This window comes from Equus quagga, chromosome 22 (assembly GCF_021613505.1).
Source record: "Equus quagga isolate Etosha38 chromosome 22, UCLA_HA_Equagga_1.0, whole genome shotgun sequence".
Taxonomy (NCBI): domain Eukaryota; kingdom Metazoa; phylum Chordata; class Mammalia; order Perissodactyla; family Equidae; genus Equus; species Equus quagga.
Window position 1 is genome coordinate 1,901,261 of NC_060288.1, and position 13,113 is coordinate 1,914,373.

Genomic DNA, 13,113 nt, shown 5'->3' on the forward strand with positions numbered 1-13,113 from the left:
AATCTTTAAAATAAATAAATAAATAAATAAAATGTGTTAATTTTATTGTATGTAATTTATGCCTCAAGAAAAACAACTTTTGAAAGAACAAGAATATGGCTTAGAAAGCTGCTGGAACTATTTTCCTGTCACTAACAACATAATTGAATTCCAAGCCTTGAGGCCACATGCTTTTACAGAGCTCTCAAAAGAAGTGTTTCCTTTTGTCCTCAGAGTGTGCCTCACAATTATGTTTTAGTGTGGACATACCTGAATTTGAAAACTCATATTTCAGAGAAGATCAGAACAAATGAGGAACATACCATGCTCATGAATTGGAAGACTCAATCTAGTAAGGATGTCAGTTCTTCTCAAATGATCCATAGATTTAACACAATTTAAATAAAAATCCTAGCAGGAGATTTTGTAGATTTAGACAAGCTGCTTTTAAAATTTATCTGGGGGGCCGGCCCTGTGGCCGAGTGGTTAAGTTCGCGCACTCTGCTTTGGCGGCCCAGGGTTTCTCTGGTTTGGATCCTGGGCACGGACATGGCACCACTCCTCAAGCCATGCTGAGGCAGCATCCCACAGGCCACAACTAGAAGGACCCACAACTAAAAATATACAACTATGTACTGGGGGCTTTGGAAGAAAAAGGAAAAATAAAATCTTTAAAAAAAAACTTATCTGGAAAGGCAACAGAACTAGAATAGCCAAAATAATTTGAAAAAGAACAAAGTTGGAGGATTCATACTTCTCAACTTTGACCCCCTGTAAAGCTACAAGAGAGTGGGGTATTAGTGAAGAAATAGACGCCTGGATCAACAGAACAGATAGAGTCCGATATAGACCCAGGCAAATATGGCAAATTGATTTTCAACAAAGTACAAAGGCAGTTCAGTGGAGAGAGCATAGTCTGTCTGACAAATAGTATCAGAGTAATTAGACATCTGTAAGCTAAAAGAAAAGAACCTTGACCTAAGCGTTATACCTTGAAAAACAAAATTAACTCAAAATGCATCATAGATCTAAATGTAAAATAGGAAATACTTTTAGGGAAAAAAAAATAAGGGAAAATTTTTGTGACCTTGGGTTAAACAAAGAGTATTTTTTATATGACACCAAAAACAATTCATTAAAAAAAGTTGATAAATTGCACTTCATCAAAATTAAAAACTATTGCTCTGTGAGAAACATTATTAAGAGAATGAAAAGACAAGCTACAGACTGGGAGAAAGTTTCAAGTCCCCTATCTGACAAAGGACTTGTTTTCAGAATATATAAAGAAATCTCAGAAAACAACATAGATGAAAAATGAGCAAAAAATTTGAACAGACACTTTATCAATAAAGATATGTGGATGGCAAATACATCCATGAAAAGGTGCTCAGCATCACTAGCCATCAGGGAAATGCGGATGATAATCACAATGAGATATCACTGTATACCTATTGGAACAGCTTTAAAAAAAGCAGACGATGCTCAGTGCTGATGAGGATGAGGAGCAGCTGGAACTCTCAGATGCTGCTGATGGGAGTGCAAAACGGTGCAGCCGCCCGAGGAAACAGCTTGGCAGTTTCTTATAAGGTTAAATATACACTAGCCCACTCCTAGGTTTTACCCAAGAGAAATGAAAATTTAAATTCACCCAAAAATCTGTACATGAATGTTTATAGCAGCTTTATTTGTGATCACGAAAAACTAGAACAACCCAGATTATCCACAGAATGAATAAACAGGCTATGGTACACCCATATATTGGAAGACTTCTTAGCAATGAAAAAGAATGAACTATTGATACATGTAACAACTTGGGTGAATCTCTAAGGCATCATGCTGAGTGAAAGAAGGCAGTCTCAAAAAATTACATATCTATGGTTTCATTTATATGGCATTCTGAAAAAGACAAACTGTAGGGACAGAGAGCAGATCCGCGGTTGTCAAGGGTTAGGGCTGGGCCGAGGGTCTGACTACAAGGGCAGCTTTAGGGGATGATGGAACCTTTCTGTATCCTGACTGTGGTAGCAGTTACACAGATCTGGACGTGTTAGAATCAGCATACACACACACACACTCACGCAGAGGCAGTTTACTGCATGTGAATTTTAAAAATTTCCACATTAATACATACAACTTCAAACTCAGTAGTAAAGCCACATAGACAATGGATTGACACCCAGCTGCTGCTTCCTCTCCCGTGTGGGCGCTCCCTGCCTTCTGTCGAGAGTAGACCTCACCTCCTCCAGCATGCAGAGCACTAGCCTAAGAGGAGCCCCTCACCCACTGCTCAGCTGCTTTGACCCTGGGGGATGATAAACTATACTTAGATGCTTTGATTTTTAAAGGCTTTTCCCAATAGCTGAACCTTCATGTCAAATGGAGCATAAAATCTTTGCTTTCCAACTTTAGGCTATAATGTCATAGAGGGAAACTGACATTGCTCCCCATTCTGGCTTTGCCGGAGACTTTTTCGTCACTGCTGTATATTTTGATATTTCAATATGTATTTCTTGCTCTGTTATTTTAAATACAGACTAGTGATTAAGGGCACGGACCGTAGAGCCAAACTGCCTGCCCTTTACTACCTGTGTGACCCTGGACAAATCACTTAATCTCTCTGTGCCTCAGTTTGCTCTTTAATAAAGTACAGAAAATAATACCTGTCTTGTGTAAATGTTAGCAATTTTTGGTTTATTATTATAATCTTTACAAATATTATCTTCTCTCAGGTAGATTATAAGCAACTTGGGGTCAAAGATCTGTATGTACATTTTTTTGTTCCCTGTAGTTCGTAGCAGAAACTTTGTTTTAAAGAGCCTGCCTGTAGGTCTGACTCGTGGTAGACAGATGATAATCAGAGAGAGGGATGGCGGCCGAGCGCCTCCAGCAGAGGGACCGAGAAGAGTATTTCCATTTCAGTTCTGGAGGTGAGAGCTTAGAAATGTGCTCAGAAAAATATGCAAGCAGCAAGATGAGTAAATCAGGAGCACCACATAACAGGTTTGGTTAAAAAGAATGCTGTCGGGCTTTAAAAGCGCTTTTTTGAAATCCTTTGTCTCTTTTGAAAGTAAAGGATTTTTCAGAGTAGGTGGGATCTCTCGGTTCCTTTTTGGAAGATGATTTACTTATTTCCTAAGATTTGGTGACCAAAAGAAATCTGAGACCAATGATTTATTGAACAGAAGAAAACCAAACAGACCATAACAATATCTCTGAGGACAAAATGGATAAACATTCAGTGATTCTGCGGTTCATTTAGGAAAGTGCAAGCCCGGGCTCAGTAGTCGTGGAAGGTTAGCGCTGGAAGGGCCAGGGTCGAGGCTGGAAGGGCCAGGGTCGAGGCGAGGCCTCTGTTTTTTGTTGGTTCTGGATGTGCTCACTCAGTCTCAGCCCCTATCTTCTCCTCAGTAGCTGAGTTTTCTGTCTTGAGTTTCCCAGATAATTGAACTATTTTCTCTGTGTGGCTCTCACCTTTTTTCTCATTTCCAAAGTACGTACCAAGTATGAAGATAAATATTCACTTTTTATATTCATTTTTCAATAACAAGATTGCTCTTTCAAAATGTTAGTTACGACTACTATTGTTTTTTAGGCAAGTTACAAAAAGAAGGTGCTTTATCGCGAGTCTCTGATGAAAGTCTCAATAAAATTCAGGAAGTGGAGTCCCCAGTCTTTAAAGAGCTACCAGGTGCCAAGACGAATGACGACAGCACCGTCCCTCTCACGGGGTCAGCCGGGGAAACGGTTGGCGCCTTGGAGGGCAGCTCCGTGGGACACCACCCCCGGGCCACCTACGGTAAGACCCACGTGGCGGGGGAGGTGTGCGCGGGGCAGAGAGCGAGCGGGGCCTGGGGGTGCCGGCGGGGCCCACGTGTGAGCAATTAGGGTTTAATGCACAAAAGTGCCCCCCAATTTTATGTTTTGAGAAAACCCAGGGGCTAAAGAGGCCTCGGGAAACCATTCAGTCAGTAGAGCAGACTCACTCTGTTCTGGGGTTTTCTCCCGAGAGCTGCTTCCAGGCTGGCCCGGCGCCCGCGCCGCCTCCGTGTGCGAGTTACCTCCGCTGCGGGGAAGGACGCCTGCCGCGGGGAGGACGCCGCGGGAAGGCTCCAACGAACCAAGGAGGGCGTCCTACTATGGAATCAAAGAAACCTCCGAAGCGTCCAGACTGCCCTGGGGGGGTCCTTTTGTCTCAGAACATTTGTGGACAATGAGGGGCTTAGCACCAGCCTCTGCCAAGCCTGTCCGGGCAGCTTCCCGCCTCCCTGCCACGTGGGGCCCTGGCACCCACTTTCCATAGGTGCCACTCAGACTTGGCCCAAAGAAAGCAAAGTAGTTTTGCCCCACTGATCTGCCAGATGCTGCCTGTGACAGTCGGGATTGGCCTTCCAGGGAGCATCTAGAGTCGCTGCCTCACAGGGCACTGGGTTTGGTCCTTCATGTGTCAAGTTTTTCTAAAATAAGTTCTATGTACAGATTCTCCCTTTATTGGTTACTAGAAACAGGAAGAGTGCCACAGTAATTTCTGGAGACACTTTTTAGGAGAGCATAAATAACGTTTGTTAAATACCATGTTATTAGTTTTACCATTTTGTTGGATATGCCCACATTGCCTTTTTATTTAAAGCATGTTACATGTCCTTTCTGGTCAATTTAGGAAGGAAAACGTGCAAAAAAATTAAAATCACCCATAATCCAGCCTTCCAGAGATGACCACCACATAAAGAGCGGGGAGTATCTCCTCCCTGACACGATTTATATTCAAAAGACTGGAAAATAAGACCTTTTCTTTTCACCCGTTTCAGGAAGGGCACTTTCCATGACTCAGGGCTCTGGGAAATCGCCCGTCTCCAATGGCACGTTTGGCTTTGACGGCCACACGAGGAGTGACGGTCACGTGTATCACACTGTGCACAAAGACTCGGGGCTCTACAAAGACTTGCTGCACAAAATCCACACAGACAGGGGCCCTGAGGAGAAGCCCGCACAGGAAAACAACTACCGGTTGCTCCGCCGGAACAACAGCTATACTTGCTACACAGCAGCCATCTGTGGGATGCCGGTGCACTCGACGTTCAAAGCTGCTGACTCGTCATCCGCGCCAGAGGACAGCGAAAAGCTGGTGGGTGACACTGTGTCCTACTCTAAAAAGAGACTTCGCTATGACAGCTACTCAAGCTACTGCAATGCAGTAGCAGAAGCTGAGATAGAGGCAGAAGAGGGAGGGGTGGAAATGAAGCTGGCCTCCGAGCTGACGGATCCTGACCAGGCTCCAGAGGACCCTGCAGAAGAGGAAAAGGAGGAGAAAGACACACCCGAGGTCCACCTCCTGTTCCATTTCCTGCAAGTCCTTACTGCTTGCTTTGGATCTTTTGCTCATGGTGGCAATGATGTGAGGTGAGTACATTCATTCATTCAACAAGTACATCTCCAGGGTCTACCATGTGCCAGGCATTGTTCTGGGTGCCAGGATACAGCAGCAAGCAACATGGACAAAATCCTGGCCAGGAAGGATGAGGGATGGGGCACAGACAGTAAACAAATAAATAAGTAGCTCGTGTAAGATGCTAGACAGTGATCAGTGTTAACGGGAAAAATAAACTAGAACGGGGGAGGGGCGCCTCTGGGGGATTGCGATGTTGGAGAGCCTGCTCAGGTAAGGGCTCACAGAGTGAGATCTGAAGCGGGTGAGGGAGCCAGGCATGTGAGCACCCAACGGAGAGCGTCCCAGAAGAGGGAACAGCAGGTGCAAAGGCCTGAGGCAGGAGTGTGCCTCGTGTGTTCCAGGAAGAGCAAGGAGGCTACGGAGGGAGAGAGTATAGACTGCAAGGTCAGCAGGTGATGGAGGCCTGGAATGTGTAGGGAATACGCAGGAGTATGGGGAGAGTCTCCGCTCTCTTCTTACTAGCTGGGTAGCCCTAGACAAGTCACTTGACTTCCCAAAGCCTCAGTGTCTCAATCTGTAAAATGGGGGTAAAACTAGTAGCAAGCTCATGGAGTTTCCATGAGGATTAAGTGAGCTGCTTTATTTAACATGCTTAGGACAGGGCTCCTTAATCCGTATCTATACATTTTCACTGTTACTCTCAGGATGATTTTCGTGCAGGGCAAATGTTTCCGTCCAGACCAGGACAGTGTGCTATTGTTGCATTTTTTATTGCCCAGTTACCAGCTGTGGGTTTCCATATACTGTCTACCCACATGCAACTGCATTTCTGTTCTTTTTCAAAGAAGTCTTCCCGCAGACAAGAGACCTGGATGTCTTGTGTTCTGCTCAGGGTTACATAGGTGTCGCATGTGGTTTTATTTGAGGCACCACGTTCCACCCTATGTTCTTAATTTTTGACTCTCTCGCTCCTGGCACTACCCAACCTCCTCCTCCTTATCAAGAATTCTTTTCTTAAAAAATTAAAAATTTTTTTTATTGCAGTAACATTGGATTAATAACATTATATAGCTTTCAGATGTACATTGTAATATATTTCGAATTCTGTGTAGATTACATCATGTTCACCACCAAAAAACTAATTATAGTCCATCCCCGCACATTTGCCTAATCGCCTCTTTTGCCCTCTCCCCTCCCCCCTTCCCCTCTGGTAACCACCAATCCAATCTCCGTTGCTATGTGTGTGTTTGTCATTGTTTTTATCTTCTACTTATGAGTGAGATCATATAGTATTTAACTTTCTCCCTCTGACTTATTTCACTCGGCATAATACCCTCAAGGTCCATCCATGTTGTCACAAATGGCAGGATTTCATCATTTCTTATGGCTGAGTAGTAGTCCATCGTGTATAAATACCACATCTTCTTTATCCATTCGTCCCTTGATGGGCACCTAGGTTGCTTCCAAGTCTTGGCTATTGTGTATTATGCTGCAGTGAACATAGCAGTGCATGTATATTTATGCATTTGTGTTTTCAAGTTCTTCGGATAAATACCCAGCAGTGGGATAGCTGGATCATATGGTAGATCTATTCTTAATTTTCTGAGGATACTTCATACTGTTTTCCATAGTGGCTGCACCAGTTTGCAGGCCCACCAGCAATGAACAAGCATTCCCTTCTTTCCACATTCTCTCCAACGTTTGTTGTTTCCTGTTTTGTTAATTATAGCCATTCTGACCGGAGTGAGGTGATACCTCATTGTAGTTTTGATTTGCATTTCCCTGATAGCTAATGATGTTGAGCATCTTTTCATATGCCTGTTGGCCATCCGTATATTTTCTTTGGAGAAATCTCTATTCAGATCTTTTGCCCATTTTTTAATTGAGTTGTTGGTTTTTTTGTTGTTGAGATGTATAAGTTCTTTGTATATTTTGGATATTAACCCCTTATCTGATATATTTTTTGCAAATATCTTCTCCCAGTTGTTAGGTTGTCTTTTCGTTTTGTTGATGGTTTCCTTTGCTGTGCAGAAGCTTTTTAGTTTGATGTAGTCCCATTTGTTCGTTTTTTCTTTTGTTTCCCTCTCCCAGTCAGACATGGGACTTGAAAATATTCTGCTAAGACCAATGTCAAAGAGCATATTGCCTATGTTTTCTTCTAGAAGTTTCATGGTTTCGGGTCTTACATTCAAGTCTTTAATCCATTTTGAGTTGATTTTTGTGCATGGTGTACGATAATGGTCTACTTTCATTCTTTTATATGTGGCTGCAGTTTTCCCAACACCGTTTACTGAAGAGACTCTCCTTTCTCCATCATATACTCTTGGCTCCCTTGCTGAATATTAGCTGTCCATAAATGTGTGGGTTTATTTCTGGGCTCTCGATTCTGTTCCATTCATCTGTGTGCCTGTTTTTGTGCCACTACCATGCTGTTTTGGTTACTGTGGCTTTGTAGTATATTTTGAAATCAGGGAGTGTGATACATCCAGCTTTGTTCTTTTTTTATCAGGAATCCTTTGGCTATTTGAGGTCTTTTGTTGTTCCATATAAATTTTAGGATTCTTTGTTCTATTTCTGTGAAAAATGTTGTTGGAACTTTGATAGGGATTGCATTGAATCTGTAGATTGCTTTAGGAAGTATGGACATTTTAATGTGTTGAGTCTTCCAATCCAAGAGCACGGAATAGCTTTCCATTCCTTTGTGTCTTCTTCGATTTCTTTCAACAATGTTTTATAGTTTTCAGTGTACAGATCTTTCACCTGTTTGGTTAAGTTTATTCCTAGGTATTTTATTCTTTTTGTTGCAATTGTAAATGGGATTGTATTCTTAATTTCTCTTTCTGCTACTTTGCTCATTTTTGTATGTTGATTTTGTATCCTGCGACTTGAGTGTATTCATTTATTATTTCTAAAAGTTTTTTAGTGGATTCTTTAGGGTTTTCTATATATAAAATCATGTCATCTGCGAAGAGTGACAGTTTCACTTCTTCTCTTCCAATGTGGATCCCTTTTATTTCTTCTTCTTGCCTGATTGTTCTGGCGAGGTCTTCCAATACTATGTTAAAAATAAGAGTGGTGACAGTGGGCATTCTTTTCTGGTTCCTGTTCTTAAAGGGATAGCTTTCAGTTTTTCTCAGTTGAGAATGATATTTGCTGTGGGTTTGTCATATATGGTCTTTATTATGTTGAGATATTTTCCTTCTATACCCATTTTATTTAGAGTTTTTATCATAAATGGTTGCTGTATCATGTCAGATGCTTTCTCTGCATCTATTGAGATGATCATGTGATTTTTATTCTTCATTTTGTTAATGTGGTGTATCACGTTGATAGATTTGTGGATGTTGAACCATCCCTGCATCCCTGGAATAAAACCCACTTGATCATGATGTATGATCTTTTTAATGTATTGTTGTATTCGATTTGCTGGTATTTTGTTGAGAATTTTGCATTGATGTTCATCAGTGATACTGGCCTGTAATTTTTTTTGTGTTGTTCTTGTCTGGTTTTGCTATCAGGATAATGGTGGCTTCACAGAATGAGTTAGGAAGCCTCCTCTCCTCTTGAATCTTTTGGAGGAGTTTGAGAAGGATAGATATTAAGTCTTGTTTGAATGTTTGGTAGAATTCACCAGGGAAGCCATCTGGTCCTGGACTTTTACTTTTTGGGACGTTTTTGATTGCTGTTTCAATCTCTTTACTGGTGATTGGTCTATTCAAATTCTCTACCTCTTCTTGGTCCAGTTTTGGAAGGTTGTAGGTTTCTCAGAATCTATCCATTACTTTTAGATTATCCAATTTGTTGGCGTATAGCTTTTCATAGTATTCTCTTAATATCTTTTGTATTTCTGAGGTGTCTGTTGTAATTTCTCCTCTTTCATTGCTGATTTTATTTATTTGAGCCTTCTGTGTCTTTTTTTGGTGAGTCTAGCTAAGGGTTTGTCAATTTGGTTTATCTTTTCAAAGAACCAGGTCTTGGTTTCATTAATGTTTTCTATTGCTTTTTTAGTCTCTATTTCATTTATTTCTGCTCTGATTTTTATTATTTCCTTCCTTCTGCTGATTTTGGTCTTTTTCTTCTTTTTCCAGTATCTTTAGATGCACTTTTAGATTGTCTATTTGGGATTTTTCTTCTTTGTTGAGGTAGGCCTGAATTGCTATAAACTTCCCTCTTAGAAGCGCTTTTGCTGTATCCCATAGATTTTGGCATGTCGTATTTTCATTTTCATTTGTCTCCAGGAATTTTTTTATTTCTCCTTTGATTTCTTCATTGACCCAATCATTGTTCAGTAGCATTGTGTTTAATCTCCACATTTTTGTGGCTTTTCCGGTTTTCCTCCTGTAGTTGATTTCTAGTTTCATACCTCTGTGGTCAGAAAAGATGCATGGTATTATTTTGATCTTCTTAAATTTATTGAGACTTGTTTTGTGGCCTAATATCTGATCAGTCCTGGAGAATGTTCCATGTGCATTTGAAAAGAATGTGTATTCTGTGGTTTTTGGATGGAATGTTCTCCATATATCCACTAAGTCCATCTGGTCAAATGTGTCATTTAAGGCCAGTGTTTCCTTATTGATCTTCTGTTTGGATGATCTATCCATTGGTGTAAGTGAAGTCTTAAAGTCCCCTACTATTATTGTGTTACTGTCTATTTCTCCTTTTATGTCTGTTAATAACTGCGTTATATATTTAGGTGCTCCTATGTTGGGTGCATACATATTTACAAGTGTTATATCTTCTTGTTGGACTGTTCCCTTTATCATTATGTAGTGCCCTTCTTTGTCTCTTGTTACAGTTTTTGTTTTAAAGTCTATTTTGTCTGATATAAGTATTGCTACCCCAGCTTTCTTTTCTTTGCCATTTGCATGGAATATCTTTTTCCATCCTTTCACTTTCAGTTTGTGAGTGTCTGTAGGTCTGAAGTGTGTCTCTTGTATGCAGCATATATATGGGTCTTGTTTTTTTATCCAATTGGCCACCCTATGCGTTTTGATTGGAGCATTTAGTCCATTGACATTTAAAGTAGCTATTGATAAATATGTATTTATTGCCTTTTTGTTACTTTTTTTTCTGGGTGTTTTAGTAGTTCTCTGTTCCTTTCCTTTTCTCTTGCTCTCTTCCCTTGTGGTTTGATGGCCATCTTTAGTAATATGTTTGATTTCTTCTGTCTTACTTATTTGCTTAGTTATTATAGGTTTCTGGTTTGTGATTAGCATGAGGATCCTATATAATATTCTATGTATATAACAGCCTGTATTGAATTGATAGATTCTTTAGCTTTAACTCTTTCTAAAAGCTCTACTTTTTCACTCCCCTCCTCCCACATTTTACGTTTTTGAAATCATATCTAGCCTCTTGTTTTGTGTGTGTCTATCCATTACCCTCTTATCATTGAATAGGTAATTTTAGTACTTTTGTCTTTTAACCTTCATATTATCTTCACAGATGGTTGATCTGCTACCTTTACTATATTTTTACCTTTACCAGTGATTTTATTTCCTGGCTTTTTTGGGAGGGGGGGTTGATCATTTTTTTATCCCTATTTCTGGTCATTGCTTTCCCACTTAAATAAGTCCCTTCATCATTTCTTGTAGAACTGGTTTCTTGGCGATAAACTCCTTTAATTTTTGCTTGTCAGGGAAGCTCTTTATCTCTTCTTCCATTCTGAATGACAGCCTTGATGGATAGAGTATTTTTGGCTGTAGGTTTTTTCCTTTTAGCACTTTAAATATGTCATGCCATTCTCTTCTTGCCTGTAGGGTTTTGGCTGAGAAGTCCACTGATAGCCTTATGGGGTTTCCTTTGTATGTCACTTGTTGCCTTCTCTTGCTGCTTTTAGGATTCTCTCTTTATCTTTAATTTTGGACATTTTAATTACAATGTGTCTTGGTGTGGGCCTCTTTGGGCTTATCTTGTTTGGAGCTCTCTGTGCTTCCTGTATTTGAATGTCTGTTTCTTTCCTTAGGTTAGGAAAATGTTCATCTATTATTTTTTCAAATAAATTTTCTGCCCCTTTGTCTCTCTCTTCTCCTTCTGGGACACCAATAATACGAATGTTAGTGCACTTGATATCGTCCCAGATTTCCTTTAGACTGTTGTCATTCTGTCTAGTTCTTTTTTCTTTTATCTGTTCAGCTTGGGTGATTTCCTCTAGTCTTTCATCCAGCTCACTGATCCGTTCTTGTGTATCCTCTACTCTGCTATTGAGTCCCTTTAGTGAACTTTTCATTTCCAGTATTGCATTCCTCATTTCTGATTGGTTCTTTTTTATATTTTCCAGTTCTTTGTTGATGAGCTCACTGTGTTCATCCAGTCTTCTCCCAATATCTGTGAGCATCCTTATGAGTTTTTGTTTGAACTCTTTGTCGGGTAGGTCACTTATTTCTGTCTCATTTAGTCTTTTTTCTGGGGCTTTGTCCTGTTCCCTTGCTTGGAATGTATTCCTTTGTCTCCTCATTATGCCTCTTTTTCTGTGCTTACACCTATGTATTAGGTGAGTCAGCTATGTCTCCTGATCTTGGAGATGTGGCCTTATGTAAGAGATGCTTTTTGAGGTCCAGCAGTGTGCTTCCCTCTCATCACCTGTCCAAAACATCCAGGAGTGACCCCTTTGTGGGCTACTTGTGTCTTTTTGCTATGGTAGGGTTGCTCTTAATGCAGGTACCCTGGGAGTCTAGTCTTTCCTTCCCTGGCCAGCTGTTTGTATATCCAGTTTGGGGAGCCTCAGCACTGTTGGCTACAAGGTCTAACAGCACACTCCTGTTGCAGTTTTCCTGTTAATTGGGCAGGTACCCAGTGTAGCTGGTTGCTAGGCTCAGGGGCTTACAGTTGCTATAGGCCTCAGGCCTACAAGGCTGTTGTCAATTCTCTTAGGAGTGCAGCTGAGTGGGGCTGGCCCTTGGCATGGGAGCACTCAATTGTTTCAGGTTTTGGAAGGTGGGGCTGATCCTTTTTATGGCTATGTGTGAAGCACAGGTCTTCTGCCACTGATAAGCCTCACCCCCCCACAGGACCACACACACCATCAACACAGTCCTGGTCCATGCACACTTCCCAACCACCCTGGAGCATACCCCAAGGCCCCACTACAGAGGCCCCCACCTCTCCACCAAGGCCCCCCACCGTTCACCTGGTCCTCACACAGGCCCTGCCCCACAGAGGGAGACACTCCCCTGCCTGTGGAGGATCAAGGCACCCAGTCATTGCAGGCTGAAAAGTAGCCTGAGGGCTTGCTGTTGCACAGGGCTGGTCCCTAGGGTGTGCTGCCTTCCCTGGCTGAACTGGATTAAATCTGGGCTCTAGCAGGTGTGACAGACCCCTGGGCTAACCGGCCAAGGGATAAACCTCAATCGCATCTGCGGGGTCTGTGTCAGCATGCCTGGACCAGGTCAGAACAGTGGCCCCCACCAAAGTCTCAGTCTCTGGAGAGGTCCCTCCTCTCACTGAGATGCACTCAGAGCCCACCAGGTGAATCTCATTTCACCAAAGGACTGTCAGCCTTCTCTCTGGTGATTTTAGGTTGCAGAGACAGGTGAGTTTGTGTGTGGGCCCTTTAAGACCCAGATCTTTCAGCTTTCATCCAATAGTTTTTCTGGGGGTATCCTTGCTGTAGTTAATAGCCAGCAAAGCCAGACAGTAAGACCCTCATCTCAGTTGCGCTGAGTCTGAAGGATGCTTATAGCAGTATCGGCCCCACTCTGGACCTCACTCCTCCAGGGAGGGCTGCTTACCTTAGGGTGGCTCCCACC

General features: G+C 41.8%; 1 protein-coding gene across 8 annotated transcripts in view; it reads left to right on the forward strand.

Annotated features, from left to right (window-relative positions):
- Window positions 1-13,113, forward strand: part of SLC20A2 (solute carrier family 20 member 2) — a 106,636-nt gene that overhangs the window by 72,423 nt on the left and 21,100 nt on the right. For all 8 annotated transcript variants that reach the window (XM_046648481.1, XM_046648482.1, XM_046648478.1 and 5 more), the window contains 2 exons: window positions 3,572-3,775; window positions 4,785-5,376. In XM_046648481.1, the coding sequence (XP_046504437.1) occupies window positions 3,572-3,775; window positions 4,785-5,376 (796 nt within the window). The remainder of the gene's footprint in view (window positions 1-3,571; window positions 3,776-4,784; window positions 5,377-13,113) is intronic.